Source organism: Bubalus bubalis, chromosome 18, assembly GCF_019923935.1.
Source record: "Bubalus bubalis isolate 160015118507 breed Murrah chromosome 18, NDDB_SH_1, whole genome shotgun sequence".
In the NCBI taxonomy this organism is placed as follows: domain Eukaryota; kingdom Metazoa; phylum Chordata; class Mammalia; order Artiodactyla; family Bovidae; genus Bubalus; species Bubalus bubalis.
The window spans coordinates 65,422,276-65,444,006 of record NC_059174.1 but is presented as its reverse complement, the minus strand read 5'-3'; the positions used below and the strand labels follow the sequence as shown (position 1 = coordinate 65,444,006).

The 21,731-nt window shown below is 43.1% G+C and overlaps 1 protein-coding gene across 11 annotated transcripts in view; it reads left to right on the top strand.

Annotated features, from left to right (window-relative positions):
• Positions 1–21,731, top strand: part of LOC102389376 (zinc finger protein 606) — a 37,935-nt gene that overhangs the window by 5,377 nt on the left and 10,827 nt on the right. For 6 of the 11 annotated variants that reach the window (XM_044931791.1, XM_044931790.1, XM_044931793.1 and 3 more), the window contains exons 5-6: positions 7,918–8,044; positions 8,273–8,371. In XM_044931791.1, the coding sequence (XP_044787726.1) occupies positions 7,918–8,044; positions 8,273–8,371 (226 nt within the window). Of the gene's footprint in view, positions 1–7,917; positions 8,045–8,272; positions 8,372–9,684; positions 9,752–12,781; positions 21,100–21,731 lie in introns of those variants that run through there. The other 5 variants (XM_006067257.4, XM_006067256.4, XM_006067260.3 and 2 more) reach the window with 4 other exon arrangements.

Sequence of the window (21,731 nt, the reverse complement as noted above, 5' to 3'; positions counted from 1 at the left end):
CTTTGGATCTTTCCCTCTGGGAAACTCAAGCCTTGAATATGTGAGTTTTGTATTAAGTGAGGTTTTCAGACACACAGACAAGAGCCCCTTCTGCCTCTGTTGTTCCCTCCAAATTAAATATTTATTGAAATAAAGTATTCACCTGGTGAAAACATCAAATGGCTGTCATCCCTTGTTATCGGTATAGTCTGATTTTAGAAACATGTTGGTTAGTGAAGTTTTAGCTAGTGGGAGTCCAGATCCTATTATTCTGATGAATAGGGAAAATAATAATATTCCAGCCCATTAAAAAACCCCAGCCAGCCACTCCAAATGTGGAAACTCTTAAACCCCTCCTTAACAATCCACCAAAGTTTTCTGCACAATAAACTTCCATATAAGACATCAGTTAATGGAATACTCTGCCCCCATCATTGATTGTCTCAAGGATGAACACACACTAGTTATATTTTCCGTCTCTGCAAAGAGCTTGCCCTAAAACAGTAATAAATCATGAAGTTTTGAAGATGCCGAAGAGTCCATCTGAATTTCTCTAGGTTCCGTGAAGGGGCCAGAGGTCAGAGAATTCAGGTAATGCAGGAGCAATCAGATGAGATACTGCCAGGCAAACAGCTGAGACCCAGCTCATCACGCCCTGTGTCCTCCCATGGTTTAGATGTGTGGCTGGTGTATCAAATTTCATAAAGTGCCTTAGAATGTCTAGATAAACGCTTATGCTACTGCTTCTAAGTCACTTCGGTCGTGTCCGACTCTGCGACCCCATAGACGGCAGCCCACCAGGCTCCCCCGTCCCTGGGATTCTCCAGACAAGAACACTGGAGTGGGTTGCCATTTCCTTCTCCAATGCATGAAAGTGAAAAGTGAAAGTGAAGTCGCTCAGTCGTGTTCGACCCTTAGCGACCCCATGGACTGCAGCCCACCAGACTCCTCCGTCCATGGGATTTTCCAGGCAAGAGTACTGGCGTGGGGAGCCATTGCCTTCTCTGATAAACGCTTATACATGTATGCAAAGCCATCTGTCCAAAAATGTTTACAAAAATTTGGGTGAAATATCTTTGCAATTCATCATGTCAGATAATAATTTGGAAGATAGGAATTCAGGTAAGGGTTACCTGAGAATTGGAAGGGCTCACTCCTACCTAGAGGTGGGCCCTTCTCTGCCCTCTCCCCTTGCTCCTGAGCATTAGCTAACAGTGACACTCCTCTCCCAGCCCCACCTCTTCTCTCCACGGCTGGTGAGGCTAGGTGCCTGTCTCCTGCCATCTCTTCCTTTTGTTTCATCACCGGCCTCAGTTTTGCATTTTCCTTTGTGTCCCTAAGGCCTCCATGAATTGTGGGCCCTGATGTTGGGGCATGTTCTGCTGGGGGTCTTTTTTTCTTTCTATTTAGCAGACCATGGATCCTTCAATTTTGATGACATCTCTTAACTCTGGAAATATGTTTTATTTAGATTTTTTTTGACAAATTCTATAGCTATAGAAAAATATAAAAAATGATAAGCTAGACAGGGTCCCTCCCATCACTCCAAATGAACAATTGTTAATGTTTTGCTGTATTTGCTTTGCTTTCTTTCTTAGTCCCCAATTACATTCTTCTCCCACCCTTCCTGAGAACAGCCACTTACAGCAAGTCCATTTTCATACTATGTAGATAGTATGATACATGTAGATAATAAACTGTAGATATAAGGTAAATAATCGTATACTTTTAAACAATGCTTTATACATGTTTTCTTTACACCTTTCAAGGTCAATTTTGAGGTCCCTCCATGTGAGTGTAAAGATCAGGGGCATTTCTTTTTGCCCCATCAAAGACATGCATTCTATATTCATCTGTTCTGTGGATAGGCTTATAAGTCCTCCCTCCCTCTACCATTTTTCCTGTTTCAAACAAAGCTGTGTGGACATTACAGTTTTACTTGTATGCACGTGTACGTTTATCTAGGCATACTCCTGGAAGCAGGGTTTTGCTAAGTTTCAGGGCGTATGTGTTGTCAGTATGACCTGTGCTGCCACGTGGCTCTGAAAGAGCAGAGCCCCTTCTCAGTCTCCCCACTCTGAGGGAAGGTGTCTATTTCCATCTTTGCTGCCACTTGACAGTATTAATATTGGGTCTTTTAATTTTTGCTTACCTTGAAACCAAGAAAATGTATTACTTTAATTTGCATGTCCTTGATTGTTTGTGGGGTTGAATATCTTTGCATGTAGTTATTGGTCATCTGTATTGCTTTCTCTCTGTCTCACTCCCATGTCTAGATTTCTGTAGACTCTTGATATATAAGCATTTCATGCTTTCTGGATCCTGAATCTTTGCTGTATATGGATTATCTTCTCCCAGTCTGTAGCTTGTCTTAACTTTCAGTTCAGTTCAGTCGCTCAGTCGTGTCCAACTCTTTGCAACCCCATGGACTGCAGGACGCCAGGCCTCCCTGTCCGTCACCAACTCCCGGAGTTTACCCAAACTCATGTCCATTGAGTCGGTGATGCCATCTAACCATTTCATCCTCTGTTGTCCCCTTCTCCTCCTGCCTTCAATCTTTCCCAACATCAGGGTCTTTTCAAATGAGTCAGCTCTTCGCATCAGGTGGCCAAAGTATTGGAGATTCAGCTTCAGCATCAGTCCTTCCAATGAACACCCAGGACTGATCTCCTTTAGGATGGACTGGTTGGATCTCCTTGCAGTCCAAGGGACTCTCAAGAGTCTTCTCCAACACCACAGTTCAAAAGCATCAATTCTTCGGTGCTCAGCTTTCTTTATAGTCCAACTCTCACATCGATACATGACTACTGGAAAAACCATAGCCTTGACTAGATGGAACTTTGTTGACAAAGAAATGGCTCTGCTTTTCAATATGCTGTCTAGGTTGGTCATAACTTTCCTTCCAAGGAGTTAAGCGTCTTTTAGTTTCATGGCTGCAGTCACCATCTGCAGTGATTTTGGAGCCCCCAAAAATAAAGTCAGCCACTGTTTCTGCTGTTTCCCCATCTATTTGCCATGAAGTGATGGGACTGGATGCCATGATCTTCGTTTTCTGAATGTTGAGGTTTAAGCCGACTTTTTCACTCTCTTTAACTTTATGATGTCTTTTATCAGGGAAATGTTTTTTGGTATATTTTTGTCAGATGTATCTGTTTTTGCTTATGGCTAGCATTTTATGTAAAGAAGCCCTTTATTTTAAAGCAAAATCCCTTCCTGTCCTCCTTTATATTGCTTTCCTGAGGTTATTTATATGACCTCCTGACCTGATTGCTGTGTTTTCTGTCTCTTTGTATTCGGTAGATTCTTGTACTCCAAGCCTCTTGTATCATCCTGTCCTGTTTTATACTGAAACTTTCCAATCTGGGGATTAGATTTTCAGATCATTGAAAGTTCTATGTGACTGCAGCCTGGATTCTCTGTCCCCTTGGCTGCTAAGTTCAGTCTCCACGTGTGCAGATGTTTCTCCTGTGTTCAGGGGCCCTCCGATCTGTTTGTATTTACCAGAGAACTGTGTGACTGTGCAGCTGAGCAGCTTTGGTTCCTGACCTCACTGCCTCCTTGTCTCTCTTCTGTCTCTCCTGACAAGTCTCATTCTAAACTGCATGGACCTGGGTGGGCCACGATCACCAGGTCAGTTCTGCTTGCAGTTTCCTGGGTATACAGCTGACTGTCAGGTCGTCCACAGACCCCCTCCTCTCTCCCTGTTTTGGGCTGAAGGGGGTCTCAACTCCAGGGCGGTCACTCACCTGGGCAATCTGAGAACCTCTTACACACTTTCCCATCAGATAGAGTGGCTGGCAGGGAGGAGGGGCAACTGGCAAAGGTGTCCTGAGTACAGACCTTTAAGCCTGATTTTCACTCCTGACTTCAGTGGCATTTAAACCCAGAGCCCGGAGCCTCTCCTGAGGTGCCGCTTCCACTGCAGCCCCTTCTCACGTGCAGAGTGGGGCTCTCTGGTGTTTCATTGCTCAGCCACGCTCCTCTGCTCCCGATCTTACAGGAATGTGTGCACCACCACATGCTGATGGCTTCTTTTCTTCACTGGATTTTCTTTAAAACTAGGTGGTTTTGGGGACTTTGGCTAGTTGGTCCAGTGGCTGAGACTGTGCTTCCAATGCTGGGGTCCTAGGTTCAATCCCTGGTCAGGGAACTAGATCCCACATGCTGCAACTAAGACCTGGCACAATCAAATAAATAGAAATATTTATTAATTAAAATATTAAATATTAAAATAAATAAATATTTAAAAATCACCTATTTTTAAACCTAATAGTTTCCTGTGGTGCTATAACAGATTACCACAAACAATGACTTAGAGCAACATGAATTTATTCTCTTGTTCTGGAGCTCTAAGTCTAGAATGGGACTACTGGGCTCTTATCTTCCTGGAGGCTCAGGGGAGAATTGGCTCCCTTGCTTTTACTCAGTTCTGGAGGCATCTGCATTTCTTGGCTCGTGGGCCTTTCCTCCAGTGTGCATCACTCTGAACTCTGCTTCCATTGTCTCATTTTCTCTGATGCAGACCCTCTTGCCTCCTTCACTTGTAAGCACCATTGTGATTACATTGAGCCCACCTGGATAATCCAAGATAATCTCCCCATCTCATCATCCTTAATGTAATCACATCTCTGTAACTGTGACATCTTTTGTCATGTTGAGGTAACGGTCATTAGGATGTGGACGTCTTTGGCAGGACCATTATTCAGCTGACCACAGACATCCACCAAATGTCACCTTTCAGCTTTCTGCCTTTGCATCTATTTGGATACCTTAAAAAAATCTAGATCCTATGATAGGCCATAATGGAAAAGAGTGTTTTTTTAAAATGTATATATATGTATAACTGAATCAATTTGCTGTACAACAGTTATAAACAACATTGGAAATCAACTATATGTCAATAAAAATTTAAAAAAATAAGTTTTTTTTTTTAAGTTGAGTGTTAGGAAAAAATGTATTTTATAGCAAAGCTCAGATATTACATTGTTTCACCCATGTTTGTATCTGAGACATACCCACCTTTTAGGAAATGAACACAATACCTTCATCACACCCAACAAAATTAACAGTAATTCTTTAGTATTACTTAGTACCAAGCCTGCATTCAGTTTTCCCCACTTGTCCCCAAGTTATCTTTTGCATTTGGTTTATTCAGATCAGGATCCAAGCAGGGATGGCACATTGCCTGTATTTCATATGCTGATGAAACCAGGTCGCCTGCCTTGTTGGTTTGCCTAATTTTGCCCTTGTGATGTCCTCGGATGAGTTCCTTCATCCTGCTGTCTCCTGTAGATGGATAATTGAGCTAGAGGCTAGAGCAGTTACAGGCTTTGTATTTTGGGCAAGAGTCCTTGATAGGTGGTGCTGAGTCCCCCCTGTGTTGCATCAGTGGGCACAAGTTGTCTGTTGTCCCGTTTCCAGATGATGTGATGGATTAGTGGGTGCAGGTACAGTCAGCCTGATCCCTCCATCGTAAATTCCCATGTCTGCTTTTCACTGTAGTTTAGCAGTCATCACTGATCATTGCCAGAGTGCCAAGGTCCACTGTTTTATTAGGGGTTGCAAATTCTTTCTAGTGATTTTGTTCCTTCTGTCTCTGTTAAAGGTGGTTGTTCCTTTTTAAGTATTTGTGTGGGGATCTGCTGGGGTCTTTGAAGGAGTGGGAGATGAACTTGTGGCTCATTCCACCTGCTTGACTGCTGCCAGGGTGTGGGCTTGGATATTGTTAACTGTTGAACTTTGACGCCATGTAAGTAGGTGCCACCTTCCAGGGAGATAGCATCCTAAGAGCACCCTGGGCAGGAAGCATGGCCTCCTGCCTGGGCCCCCTGTTTTGGCGAAAGCTTTCACTTTCATGTCAGGTTCAAAGGATTTGTTAACAAAATAAGCCACTCGCTATATACAAATAAATAATACAAATATTTGTCAGAGAATTATCTACCTTACTTTCAATATACTAACGTTAAAAGAGAAATAGAGCGGAGGATACATCACCAAATTGGGTTTTGACCAACATCCAGACTTAAACAGTGCTGGGAAGTCACAAGTCACAGCACATCTGGAGTCCCAACTGGGAAAGGGTTCCAGGCAGCGCGTCCACTCTGTGGGTGAGACTTCAGAGACTGCAGTTCAGGTTCCTGCTTATAATCCCAGGACGGAGGCAAACTGATATCATCATCAATATGTGACCAAACTGCAAGCCTGGCTTCATGTTAATGCTGTTTGTTTTGTCTTGTAAAACTTGGAATGTTGCTGGGGCTTGGGGTTTGGTTGGAGCTTGGTTGGCCAGGCCCCCTTTAGGGGCTCAAGGACCTCAAGATTCCTCCCTCATTTTATCTAAGGTGCTGCAAGTCTTGCACTCAGCACGCGGTTACTCCCAGTCAGGGTACTGTCCACACAGGTTAGAAGCAAGGTCAGAGACCTGTACTGCTTTGTCTCTGAAGCCTAAACAAGACTATTTTTTAAAAATTTCCCTAACACCCCTGAGTGTATCACTCTGGAAGTGCAGTGAGTTTATGCTTTGTGCACACTTAGGTTTTGTGCACTTCTCTACCTGAATGTCACATTTAAGTAAAAATGTTTACATTACCCAAAAATGTAGAGGCAGCTGCCATTAAGAAAACTGAGGCCTGGGCAGGTCTTCAAGAGGAAAACCCATTGTCATTGAGGAGTCCGAGTTTTGGGAGGGTTTCACCATAGGAGGTTGTGATCAGCAGAAGAGAATCACTGGAGCAGAAGCAATTCTGTGTTTCAAGCCAGTTGTGTGAAGGGGGTGAGGGGAGCAGTTCAGACCAGTAGAGAAATCTACACTGAAGACCCAGCATGAGAGCTGGCCCTCATCAGAGATGACAGGCTTGGTTTATGAGCCATGACCCACAGGGACGGAAGGAAGGCGGCTGTATGTGGTTGGAAGAGAAGTGTTGCAGGCTTTGTAGAGGTTCACCAGATGCTATGAGGGGAAGCACACCGCACACGTGTCCATTCAGTGGGTGTTTGTCTCGAGGGAATTCTGTGCTGACCTGGAGGAGGGGACCATAGTGGATAGACAGGCCAAGAGAGAGGCCTCAAAAGGAGCAGGGGCTGTGGGGTTTGTAGCACACGTCCCACAACACACAGCTCACTCCCCACTGCCCTCATGAGGGAAGACATGCCCCTGCCCCACCCTGAAAGTGCCCAGATACCTGAGACTCACTTTGATGGTTTCAAAGGACTGTGCAGGATGCATTTGTTGAAAAATCAGACATCCTTTAATTTTTCTAGTGGGTATTCCTGGTTGTTTTTCTTAAAAACGTCAGTTTGAACTTTATAGAACTCAAAGTGCTTTGATAGCAACTGTTAGTGGTTCTCCTTGGCTTGGACAGCTCTGCTCAGTCCTGGCCCACCCCACCTCCAGTGCTTGGGAGGCTGTCCTCAGAAACAGTCTGGGAGTGGAAACCTCTCTCTGTGCCCAGGAAGGCAGCCTCTGAGTGTTTAGAGAACCCTTCCAGGTCCTGGATCCACTTGTGGAGCAGATGTCAGCCCCAGGTTCTCTGCTCTGTGATCAGGGTTCATGTTCCGCGTCCATCCTGGTCCTGGTCTTAGTCTCGGTCTCACTAAGTGTCTGCAGCTCTGGAAAAGCAGGAAGAACTGTCCAGGTACTACCCAGTGTTACTAGAACTGAGCAAGACTTGGGAGAGAGCTGCTCATTTTTATTGTGGTTACTGTGAGCCCAGGTATCCACTTTCCTAAGAGTACATTTCAAATGCAGGGCCCTGGCTGGCTCCCAGTGAGACCTTATCCACATCAGTCAGAATATTGAATACATTCAGGGCAATTCCTCTATGTCCTGTTTCCTCCCCAACTCTTGTCAGCCCTACTCCCTCCCCAGAAAACACTAGATGGAATGGGGGGCAGGGAGAGGTGTCTCCAGGTTGAAGAGAAACATGTCTGGTCTTTTAGGAACCAGTGACCTTCAATGATGTGGCTGTGGACTTCACACAAGAGGAGTGGGGGCAGCTGGACCTTGTTCAGAGGACCCTGTACCGTGACGTGATGCTGGAGACCTATGGGCACCTGCTCTCTGTAGGTAAGCTGCTGGCTGACTGAATAAAGGAAGCTGTCCTTGCAATACCCTCTGCTGCTCCCTGTTTACCATCTTATATGAGCCTCAGGGGGGCCAAGGTGATCAAGAGCCCTGAGGTTCAAGGATGGAGTCCCTACTGATCATAAAGTATGAAGTGAAGTCACTCATGGAAAGAGTAGGGGAAGGAGGGTTACATGACTACACAAGTCCATGTTTTTCCTCTTCATGTAGGGAATCAGATCACCAAGCCTGAGGTCATCTCCCTGTTGGAGCAAGGAGAAGAGCCATGGTCAATGGAACCAGCATATCCTCTTCAAGGCACTTGTCCAGGTGAGAGCAGGCCCCAGGTGGGAGTGAGGAACCTTCCTCTGAGCCCTACTTTTTGAGAAAAGGGCTGAGGCCATGAGGAGTTCACTTCCTCAGATAGCATCACAGTTCCTTCCAAGGAGCTTCATCCCTTGTACTATTTTCAGAGCAAAAATGCCCACCTTCTTAAGAAGGTAGCAATTTTTGTATCCTGCAGTTTCCTTCCTTACCTCTCATATTATCTCTGTCCCTTTTGTCTAAAAAGACTTCTCATTTATTTACCTGCTTTTTAATTTTTTATTGCAAAACTTGTATCCTTGTAGTCACAGACTCTTCTTTCCAAAAAAAAAAAAAAACCCAGCAAAAAGTGATTGTTTAATACAGATAATGTATCTACATGATTTAAAAACTCAAAGCTATATAAAATGGGTAAGTGAAAGAAAGTTTCATTTATACTTATTCACACTGTTCTTATCCTCCAGAGAGACACACAGAAACACACACAGGTAACCCCTTTCCTTTTACTATAAATTTTTGGTTATTTTATTAGTGGTTGTCCTGGGAATTATAATTAACATCTTAATTTGCAGCAGTTTAGTTTGGATTTTATGTAATTGTCTTTTAAATCAGATAGGAAACAAAAATGCAGTTATACAGTCTTGTATTTTCCCAAGTAGTTACCTTTATTGGTGGTCTGTATTTTGAGTTACTGTCTTTTCATTTCAGTCTGAAGAACTCCTTTTAGCGTTTATCATAGGGCACCTTTACTAGCAAACTCTTACCTTTTGTTTTATCAGGGAAGGTCTTGATTTCTCTGTTTTTGAATGATAGTTTTGCCAGGTATAGAATTCGTGGTTGACACATTTCTTCTTGCTGTCCTCCCTGGTTTCTGATGAGAAATAAGCTGTTAATCTTGTTGAGGATCCCTTGTGTGTGATGACTTGCTTCTCTCTTGTTGCTTTCTTTGACTTTTGAAAATTTAACTACAGTGTGTATGTATGTGGCCTTCTAGATTCCCAGGAATATGTTAGAACTTTTCAAAGCTCCTATGCATATCTCACTCCTCAGCTTTTCCTTTCATTTTTTGGTTAGTATATCGTTTACCCCAACTGTTTTGCATCATCTCGGACAGTAATTAAAAAAAAAAAAAAGACTTCTTAAAACTTTGCCTGGAAATGTTTGACAGATCCCTACTTCCTGGAAGCTTTTAGCACTGTGCAAGTTCCCACAAGCCTTTCAAGTGGGATCTTTCTGGGAATCACTAAACAGCTCAGATAATGACTATTCTTTGGGAGTGAGGCTTTGAAAAAGCTCTAGCTTTGTTCTGTTTCCTCCAGCACCAGAAATATGGGATGTTATTTTCCAAGGCTACTGCTGAGTTGAGGAGTCAGAGATGGGATTAGGGTAAGTTAAAATGCTACAAATCTGTTGCTATTGAAATTAACTATTCTCCTTGAATAAACTCTCTCTGGGTCACTGCACAGCTTTGGTTAAGCATATAGACACACATAGTTACTTTTCACCTTTCCAAAGGTGAAATACAGTACACATTGTTCTGTATTTTGTTATTTTTAATTTAACAATATACTGTGCTCTCTCTTGAGTCCTAAAGGTGGACATCTTCCTGTCCACTCTAACAAAGTGGGCTTTTGTGGGGTCTTACCTGTTGCCCCCATCTGGATCTGAAAGCCTGTACCAAGGCGTCATAATTTCAAGTAGCTTTTATGTGCTGACCTTTCTGAGTAATCATCCTGAGCCCTGTGGTTCCACCAGCTCCAGCCTTACACTTCTGCCTTCTTGCAGATCATCTCAGCTGTCTCCTTGATACTGATAGAACCAGGAATCTCACTTTCCCTTCTGGCTGGTGTCCCCATCTTCCTGATGTGTATTCCTTGTTCAGCCTTCTGTGAATCCCTGGAGCTGGAAATGGGGAAGTCATCCTGACACCCTGTTCTTTCCTCTCTAAGAAGTAATCTCTCTTCTCATCCAGCTCAAGTTGCTGAGTAAATTTTTATTTGTTATGAGCCTCTCAGGTGGTATTTCTAGATTTACATCCCTGAAGTCTTCCATTATGAGGCCTCTGCCAGTAAATCTACAATGACTTGGATTACCTTTTAAATAACTGACTCGATTTCAAGACCTTCCTATTTTCTCTATTTTCTTTTTCTCTCATTATTTCCTGCCTAATTCCTGGAGTTTACTCAGCTGGCATCCTTAAGGATGTGTGATGCCTTTTCTCATCACAGCTTGCCTCTGCTTGTGCCATTCTGGCAGTCTGTATTTGAGCCATGCTTGAAGGCTGAGCTCGTGTCGCTTCTTGTGGGTGAAACCTTCCTGGGTGGCTTCTGTCGTGCTGCTCTCCTTCTCTGGCCTCCCACCTGCTTAGCATCTGCAGCCCCACAGTCACGGTGATGTATAGTGTTTCGATGGTCCTCTCATCACAGAGCTGATAATTTACAGGTGGAAGATATGCTCAGGCCACAAATACTGGTTGTAAAGCTGGTCAGAAATTGTTTGGTCAGTGACTTGGTCAGCTACCATTTAAAAAAGTTTTTTACTGGGAAAATTCAAAAGCTATTTGAAGATCATTCCCAGACTTCTGGGGCTTCCCTGGTGGCTCAGCAGGTAAAGAACCTGCCTGCCAATGCAGGAGATGCAAATTTCATCCCTGGGTCGGGAAGATCCCCTGGAGGTGGAAATGCAACCCACTCCAGTGTACTTGCCTGGGAAATCCCATGTACAGAGGAACCTGGTAGTCCATGGGGTCACAAAAAATTGGACACAACTGAGCACAAAGAGGGACTGTAACTTCTAGGAGTGAAGCTTAAAATTGATAATAAATGCCAGTTCTTTAGCAGAGTAGAATCTCTCTCTGTTGTAATGGACTGGGGTAGTAAAAGGGGAAAATAGTATATAGTGAAGAAAGCATAAAAACCTGAAGAAAACCAGGGTTTAGGTCCATATTGGGTTCCTGTAGCTTTTAGACACTGTGGTATGTTGAATGATACCCTCCTCCCTCCACAAAATGTCCACATCCAAAGCTGAATATGGTGCTTTATGTGGCAAAAGTGGCTTTTCAGATGTGAGTTAAACTAGGAATCTTTTGAGATGCAAAGATTATCTTAGATTGTCCAGATGGGCCCATTGTAATCATGAGATCCTTGTAAGAGTGAGTATCAGAGACACCAATATGATTGACAGAAGCAGAGATAGGAATAATATACTTTGAAGATAGAAAGAGGAACTACAAGTCAAAGAATGCAGGCAGCTTTTTAAAGCTGGGAAAAGCAAGGATATGGATTCTCCCCTAGAGCTTCTGAAGGAAAGCTATTTTGATTTTAGCCCAGTGAAAGCCGTTTATAACCTCTGACTTTCAGACTGTGAGATGGGTGATTTGTTATAGCAGCAATAGGAAACTAGTAAACACCCTTCCGTTGCTGGAAGACTGATAACTAAGGGTGATGATAGGTGGCTTCCACATATTGAATTTGCCAGACATTTTGTTGGTTTTACAATCTCATTTAATCTTTGGAAAACTCACCTAAGGAGAGTGGCAGAACCAGTAATTAAATACAGATTATCAGACTATAACTCCTGTACCTTTTTCATTGCAGTATTCTGTCTTTCAAGTCTGTCTCCTCTGCCATCAGTCTACAAATTATTCTGCAGTGTTGAAAGAACTTTAGGAGTATCCTTAAACTTTGTGATTTTTGCCCTTTGGGCAGATGGTTTTGTGTTACTGAGTGAACTCTGTGGAATAGGAAATAAGGCTTGACGCCTTGTTTGTGATACTTTCACTTAACACCCCTCCTTTTTTTGGTAGGTGTCAAAATTGGAGAGCAATAGGACATTATAAAATAGAAATGAATTGACATGCTTTAATAATTTAAATATTAGTTGCTGAGGGGCTGGTTGTTCATATGTCTTTTGCTTAACCAGTTATTATTTTTTCACCTTAGTAGTATTAAATGTGTCAGGATCCTCCAGACAACACCCCCCCTCCCCTCCAAGTTCAGTAATTTTCTGGAAGTACACACTGGACTCAGAAGGCATTAAACTCAGGGTAATGGATTGTTACAGTGAAATAATACAGAGCGGCATCAGCAGAGGGTAAGGTGTGTGGCGCTAAGTCCAGAGGAAACCAAGTGCAGGTTTTCAATAGTCACTTATTCTAGTCTTCCTTTACATGGGGAAACGTTCCTAAATGAGTTTTATTCATATTCGTTACACATTTTGTATTCTATTTAACTACTTACACTCACTCTTTACTATTTTCCTCTTTCTTGTTATGATGTTTCTCTGGGTTACCAGTCTATTTGGAAACAAGTTCACAGTTGCCTTTTCAATAACATGGACAAATAAATCTTACCTTGTCCACCCTACTCTTAGAATTTGTTTCTCTATACTCTCATGGACTTTTTCTATTTATTTCAGAATGGATGAAAAATCTTGAAAGCAAAGCATTGATCCCAACACAGAGCATACTTGAGGAGGAACAGTCCCATAGCATGAAGTTGGAGAGATACATATGGGATGATCCTTGGTTCTCCAGGTTAGAAGTTTTGGGATGTAAAGACCAATTAGAAATGTATCACGTGAACCAGAGTACAGCTATGAGGCAGATGGTCTTCATGCAAAAGCAGATACTATCTCAAAGAGGCTCTGAGTTCTGTGAACTTGGAGCAGGGTGTAGCCAGAGCTTAAACATTGTTCCATCTCAGAAAGTTTCTCAAGTAGAACATTTCTATAAGCCTGATGTAAATGCTGAAAGTTGGAGATGTAACTCAGCCATAATGTATACTGATAAGATTACCTGTGAAAATAATGAGTATGACAAAGCCTTCTACCAGTCCACGCAGCCTGTTCACCCTGCAAGGGTACAAACTGGAGATAATCTTTTAAAATATACTGATACTGTTAAATCTTTCAACCATATACTGCATTTTGGTGATCATATGGGAATGCATACAGGAGAAAAACTCTATGAATATAAGGAATGCCATCAAATCTTTAACCAGAGCCCATCATTTAATGATCATCCGGGAATTCATATTGGAGGAAACCAGTATGATTACAAAGAATATGAAAACATCTTTTACTTTTCATCCTTTATGGAACATCAAAAAATTGGTACTGTAGAGAAAGCATATAAATACAACGAATGGGAGAAAGTCTTTGGGTATGACTCCTTCCTTACACAACATACAAGCACTTACGCTACAGAGAAGCCTTATGAATATAATGAATGTGGAACATCTTTCATCTGGAGTTCTTACCTTATCCAACATAAGAAAACTCATACTGGAGATAAACCCTATGAATGTGATAAATGTGGAAAGGTTTTTAGGAATCGTTCAGCCCTTACTAAACATGAACGGACTCACACTGGAATAAAACCTTATGAATGTAATAAATGTGGAAAAGCCTTCAGCTGGAATTCTCATCTTATTGTACATAAGAGAATTCATACAGGAGAGAAACCTTATGTATGTAATGAATGTGGGAAGTCTTTCAACTGGAACTCCCATCTTATTGGGCATCAGAGAACTCATACTGGAGAGAAGCCTTTTGAATGTACTGAATGTGGGAAATCTTTCAGCTGGAGCTCCCATCTGATTGCCCATATGAGAATGCATACTGGAGAGAAGCCCTTTAAATGTGATGAATGTGAAAAAGCTTTTAGGGATTACTCAGCTCTTAGTAAACATGAAAGAACTCACTCTGGAGCAAAACCATATAAATGTACTGAATGTGGAAAATCCTTCAGCTGGAGCTCCCACCTTATTGCCCACCAGAGAACTCATACAGGAGAGAAACCCTATAACTGTCAGGAATGTGGCAAAGCATTCAGAGAACGTTCAGCCCTAACTAAACATGAAATAATTCATTCTGGGATTAAGCCCTATGAATGCAATAAATGTGGAAAATCCTGTAGCCAAATGGCTCACCTTGTTAGACATCAAAGAACGCATACTGGAGAAAAGCCCTATGAATGCAATAAATGTGGAAAATCCTTCAGCCAGAGCTGTCACCTTGTTGCTCATCGGAGAATCCACACTGGTGAGAAACCCTACAAATGTAATCAATGTGAAAGATCCTTTAACTGTAGCTCTCATCTTATTGCTCACCGGAGAACTCATACTGGAGAGAAACCATACAGATGTAACGAGTGTGGAAAAGCATTTAATGAGAGTTCTTCCCTTATTGTACATCTGAGAAACCATACTGGAGAAAAACCCTACAAATGTAATCATTGTGAGAAGGCTTTCTGTAAGAATTCTTCTCTTATTATTCATCAGAGAATGCATAGTGGAGAGAAACGCTTTATATGCAGCAACTGCGGAAAAGCCTTTACTGGTCACTCAGCCCTCCTCCAACACCAGAGAATTCATAGTGAAGAGAAACTCTGTGAATTGAATTGATGAGGTTTTTATTTTATTGTACACTTGATAACACACTGAAAAAACCCTATAAGTATAATCAAGCGGGGGAATTTTAATAAGAGTTTAGTAAGACTTCTCCCCCTATTAATCAGTAGAAATTATCTTTGTAGAAGAAACCTGTGAATGAAAAGAATAAGTAAAAGCCTTCCACAGTTATGTAGCCCTTGTTTAAAATCAAATAAGTACAATGAAGAGAACTCCAGACTCCCCTCATGGTTCACCAGGAATCCTACTTGAGCAACATGAACATAGGGAATGAAACGTCTATTAGTGAGATCTCTACTGTTTGTGGCTCAGAGTGCATTGTTATGGAAAAAACTTTATCCTAGAAAAGTATTTTCAACTGGAAATACACTGTTTTGCATCAAGCTGGAGTACTGAATGGAAGCCTTACAATAACATTTGTGCATCGTTATGGAAACACAGACTGTGCTATTGTAAGGGGAGGGTCTGGGTGCCCTTTAAGAATAGAATGTGGAATACTAAACCTGAATTTAAGCAAAGAATAGTATTGAATGGGATATTTACTGTTGATCAAGATTAGCCTTAGGAAAGAGTAGTAAATGAGATTACTAATGATGGAAAGGTTATTGTGCAGAAGTATGAGACTGATGTTCTTGGAACAAAAGGTGATACTTCATAACCCAGTGTGTCAGTGTCCATGGTTTACTTATTACTGCAGTTGGACAATTAGTTTGTAATCTGTTTTAGGCAGTCACATATGGACACTGAGTCAGAACGCATAACATAAAGGAATAAAAAGGACACAAAACTGTATATACATATCCACTAGAACATCTGAAAAGTGTATTTGCATAAGGACTGGAAATACTCATGGGTAAATTAACCTAATAAGATTTTAAGTTTTACAAACACATACAGCACTTACTGTGTACTAGACTTTTTTTTAAATGCTTTTCAGATATTAACTTATTCAGTCCCCTTAATTCTATAAGATAGGAACTGTTATTATCTCAATTTTACAAGTGGGGAAACTGAGGCACAGATCATAAGAAACCTACCTAAGGACACACAACTAGTTAGGAGTAGAGAGATTGACTCCAGAGTTCATGTTTATAACCACTGTGTTACGCTGCCTCTGCAGTGATTTTTTTTTTCCCTTAATGTGTTTTTAAAAATTTTCTTCACTGTTTTTATAGTAGATATTTGGTAATAAAAATCAAATTCCTAAATAATGAGAAAGTTATCTGGCTCTTTGCCTGTGGAATTTCTGGTAATATGAGAGCAAAGCTCCCTTTAAAACATGAAGTCTAGATTGAACATTGAGAATCACTGCATTTTCTGGGCTCTCGTTTCCCAAGAATTTCACCACCTCCATCCCTGAAGATTATAGTCGACCAGGGGCTGGAGGACTCGCTGGAGGTTTGGGCAAGTCAGAGGAATGCCCCTTGATGGGTTTAGAATTACCCTTCATGAGGCAGAGGGCAAGAAACACCTCTGTACAGGAAATCCATTTCTCAAGGTCTCCCTGGGATGCAGTGTTTCCTTATCTTCTCTAGATGAAAAGATTGCTTGATAGTAGGGAGGACTCAGAAGGGAAGAGAGATCATCAATCACCTCATAAAGTGAGGAAGTTTCTCTGCTCAGAGTGGAAAGAGGGGGTAAGATGAATAGGAGGACTTGGGTGGTATTTCTTTGGTTCACAAATATTTCCTGTGTTCCCCTAAAGTTGGGCTATAATTTGGGACCAACAGTCCTTCCTGGATAGGTTTCAATGGTATTGGTTAGAAATCCAGGGTACAAAAAGTTCATCTAGTTCTCTAGGGGTCCATGACGCTCCAAGGGGTGAGAAGCAGTCACCTGCTGGTATTGTGGGATGCTGTGTTCACTATCTGATGCCTATAGCTGGTGCTTATATAGGTGGTATCTGATCCTTACCTTAATGTACAGTTAACCCAATAAATGTTGCAGGGGTAAATTAATTGGATTTCTCATGTGATTTGTGCAAAGATCATTGAAGAGTCTAGAGCTATCAGCATTATCTCTGTAAGAGAAAGCAATCTAATGTATCAAGAGTTGTACTGCCAATATATGGGAACTGTATTCTAATACCCAAAGAAATACACTTTGAGTGAACCCAGATTCTCTTGATTTAGTGACTCCAGAGGGTTTTGGAAGTCATATACAATATTCCACATGCATCCTGGTAAGTTCTTCTGTAACTATATTACCAAGCCTAGTATTTTTTAAAAAGTATTTCTCTTTAAAAATTTTATTTATTCATTTGGCTGCGGCAGGTCTTAGTTGCAGCATGCAGGATCTTGTTTAGTTGTGACATGTGAGAGCTAGTTCCCTGACCAGGGATCGAACCCAGGCCTCCTGCATTGGGAGCATGGAATCTTAGCCACTGGGCCACTGGACCACTTTAGGAAGTCCCCAAAAAATATTTCTAAAAGGGCCTTCTGGACTTCTAAAGGGTTGTTCTAAAAGGATCCCAGTCTTGTGTTTCCTCCTAGGAGGATTCCCTATCTCCCTACCACCTATCATACAACCTCATGTGTCCAGGACTCCCAGGTCCCCTCTTACCTCCCTTATTCTCACCAAAACATGGCTCAGTTCATTGCCCTTTTGATACCCCTGCTTCACTCTTCCCCAGCTCTGAAACCTTCTGGGCCCGGTTGGAAGTCTCCATTCATCCATCATCTGCTGAAACATGAGTCTCCTCTTTGCACAGCACCTCTTAAGATCCTTGCAGGGAGTGGCTGCTTTCTCTCCTACTCTTCTTCACTCGTTGTTCTCCTTTTTTGTTCTCCCACCCTTAGATTGTTCTCCCTCCCTTTTCTCTAAAACAGTGCTGACTCTTGGAAGATCAGACTGTCATATCACTCCTGCTGCTTTGTTGCAGTCACCTTATGAATGGTTCACTTGTCTGCAAAGATTTCTACTCTTGCAGTATTGTATCTAAAACCATCCCCATCATACTCCCAGTCCCACTATCCGTGTAGACGACCTTCCCATGTCCTGACCTCACAGCTTTTCAACCTCTCTGCTAGTGGTTTTGCCTCCCACCCAGCCTGCAAGACACTGCCACATTGTCATCCCTAGGACCATTCCGTTACCAGTGACTAGGACCTGCCCACCATCTGTTTCAAGTATCTTTTCCTATGCTAGTTGGCTATTTAGTACCAAGATTCCAACAATCCCTTGACTGAAGCTTCCTTCTGGGTTGCTCCCAGGAGACGACTTTGCTTCCTGTTTCCTGAGTGAATAGCAGCCACCAGCAGAGGCCTTCCACTGTAGGTCTCCACCTGCTCTCCCACGTTCGGTAACATCCGTGCCTTCCCACTGGTGCCTTGATACAAACTGACTGTGTTGGCGTCAGAGCCTGTTCCGTGTCCACTGCCTCAGGACGTTGTTCCTGCAAGTTTCCCTGATCTCTTGTATCACCAGGCTTTCTATATATACTGAGTTATCTCCATTGATGTGCAAACATACGTTAAAAAAAGAAAACCCTCTAGCTCCTGTATCATTCTCTGCTTTGTTACAGAAAGCAGAATTTCTCAAAGGTGGTCTCTTTTTGCTGTCTTCATTTCCCTTCCATTCTTTCTTCTGCTCAGCCATTCAGTTGCGTCTGTCTCTTTGTGAACACATGGACTGTTGCCCACCAGTCTCCTCTGTCCATGGAATTTCCCAGGCAAGAATACTGGAGTGGGTTGTCATTTCCTCCTCTAGGGGATCTTCCCGACCCAGGGATTGAACTGACGTTTCCTGTATCTCCTGCATTGGCAGGCAGATTTTTTACCGCTGAGGCCCTGGGGAAGCCATTCTTTCTTGAACCCACTCCAAAACGTACCTTGCTGCCACATGTCCTCCACATTGCTGAATCCAGTGGTCAGTTCTGCTTTCTTCCTTGGCTTTAGCAGCAGCATCTCAGATTCTCAGGTGATGGTCCTCTCCTCCCTGAAGTACGCTCACCTGGCCTTTGGGGCTCGACCCCTGCCCCTCTGGCCTGCACTTCAGGTCCCCTTTGCTGTTTCCTCCCCACTTCCGTCTGCTCACACTACCTTGACCTCATCCAGTCTTGAGGCTCTATAAACACCACAGATATGCTGTTGAATCTCCCTTTACGTCTACAGTTTGGTGAGTTTTGAAAAAAAATGTCCATGTGCTTGTAACCACCACTACAGTAAAACTAGAGTCTTTTCCCTTCTCCAAAAAGTCCCCATGTCTCTTCACAGTTAATCCCCACCACAACCTAAGACCTGGGCAGCCACATGTCTGTTTTGTGAATGTACATTAGAACTGTCTTTCCGAGTTTTATAAAGGTAGACTTGTACAGTGTTCTGTTTGTATGCTGCCTTCTGTATCCAGATGCTTTTGCCCAGCATGATTTTGACGGCTCCTGCACGTTGCAGTGTGTGTCCGTAGCTTGCTTTCCGTTGGGTGGGTGACCGCAGTGGTCATTCTGCCCACCTGTAGATGGACATTACCTTGAGCCCAGCTCTGGGCCAGTGTAAATACAGCTGCTCTGGATGTTCTTTTTCAGTGTTATTTGTGTGTGCAGGTTTTCATTTATCTTGGGTAAAAACCTAGCAGTGGAATAGCTGAGTTGTATGGTAAGTATATGTTTAACTTCATAAGCTACTTCTATGGGCCTTTTCATCTGATGTCTTTATTCTGTTTTACATTCTGGGAAATTTATCTCTTTTTTTAAGATTTCATCTATGTATTTAAATTTTTTCTCTTTTTAAGACTCCTATTATTAATACTTAGATGTTAGCATGTTTGTGTCTGTTGTCAATATGTCTTACCTTTGCTTTCATGTTCTCTAATTCCTTTTTCTTTCTTTCCTCTGGACATTTCCTGTTTGCTATGCTAGTTTGCTAATTTGTTTCTCAGCTGTCTATTTGCTACTTAATTCCTCTAATGTATCTTCATTTCAACAACTGTTTTACATATCTAATATTTCTTCTTGGTTATCTTTTATATGTTATTAGTCTCATTCCCTATTGTTAATGTCATGCCTTATCTCTCTAAATGTATGTTACTACTTTAAAATTTTGGTCCATCTGTTCTAATATATGTGCCTCTGATAGAATCTGTAATCCAGTGTGCTGTTTTTCTTTTGGAAATAAGTATGCTTAGAAAATTGCTTATTTCCTTGGCCAGTGAGCATATTTATTTCTCTTGTTTTCATCAGCTACTTGTTTTTATGCATACATGGGACGGGATCAGATCCTGGTCCCTATGAACCCCAGTGAGTTCAGGCTTGGGAGGATGGATCCTGGAATGGGGAGGTGAAGGCACCAGAAAGCTAGTCAGTGACTTCTTACCTCCCAAGGTAACTGAAGTGTGATCCGCAAGCCCAGGACTTCGTAGAGTCAGGGTGGAAAAACACGTGCCTTGTGTCATGGAGTCTCTGCCTCTTTCTCAGCTACTCCCAAGCACGAGTTACTGCCCAACCTTGACTCCACCCCTCAGCGACCTGGACCAGGGGCTGTTCATGGCCGTGTTGATGCTGGACCATCCAACCATCACGCTTTCCTCACTTCCCACTTCACCACCCTGTCTTCACTTGCTGCATTGCACGCGTCTCTACTTGACATCACCGCGTACATTTTCTCCTTTCTTACTGCCCACTCTGTCTCCCGATGCCACACACCAGGCTCTGTGCTCCGTGGGGACCTCATTGGTCCCGGTCTGCCATGTCTGAGGTGCCCAGCATGGCACTCTGGGTCTGGAAGTGCTTGGGACACCAGCAGGTTGTCAGCTGTGCTTCTCGACCTCCTCATCTGGATCTCCTGACTGTGGAGATGTGGGGGGACTGAAGGGGTGCGACACAGGGAGAAGGGCGATAAGGTCTCAGCAGATGGTCACGAAGCCCTGTATGTGGGAGAAGGCCTGGTCAGAAGGCTCAGCCATATGATGGGGTCCAGGGTGGATGGATATCAAGGAGGCAGTTACAGGAATTGGTCAGAATTACCAATATCCTTTTAAATGTGCTGGAACTGAATGAGACTTTTAAGACAATGACCATTATCAAAATGTGTAATTTCTTAATATGAAGAATAAGTGTTTAAATTCTTAAAAAAAAAAGCAATTAACTCAGAAGCAATAAGGCAGCCTTGCCTTGTGGACAGAGGAGAGAAGGGCCTGGGAATGTGTGCAGTGCTGGGCGCTCCCAGCAACACAGTCTTCAGTCAGGAGAGCCAGGGCTCATGCCAGCCTCCCCCGCAGAAGCTGTTCTTTCTGCCTGGACAGTGAGTGCCCTCCCTTATGACATCACAAAGACGAAACCCCTCTGCAGGTGGAGCGAGCATGGCAGTTACGGGCAGCGCCCTGCTCAAGGTGGGTCCTCACAGTGGGAGGAACTGGTGAAGGGTCTGGAGAAGTACTAGTGCCCCAAAGAAAGAGGGTCCCAGTGGAGAAACGGGGGCCCCGATGAGATTTTCCAGCTAGAAGCCACTAAGTTTGGTCTTGTTCCCCAAACTTCTTATCCTGACAGTTACCTGGGGGCATCTTAAAATTACAGGCCCCTCCCCCCGGCCCCAGAAATAATGTATTTTCAACCAGACTCTGGAGGTTCTTGTCCTCCTGGGAGCAGATGTTCAGTGGGACATGACACGGTTTATAACTCAAAAGGGAGGAAGCCAGCTTGGCTTGAGGTCACTGTGGGTCCACTTTGGGCAGGACCCACGCAAAGTGCTGGGGACTCGTAACTTGGCCCCATGTAGCGACGACAGGATAGAGGAGGGTGGTGGCCTAGGCTCCATCTGGCCTAGAGGGGCCACTCAAAGGGCTCTGGGATACAGCTGGTGCGAAACCTGGAGATACGGGGTGACGGTGTAGAAATTTACCTCCAGGCTCCTAGAAAACACACAGTTAATTCTGTCCAATCTTTTGTGTTCCGGGAAACCTGGACTAGGAGCCAGGTGTTCACAGACCTAGGGGGAAGGACTGGGCAAGGCAGCAGTGAGCAC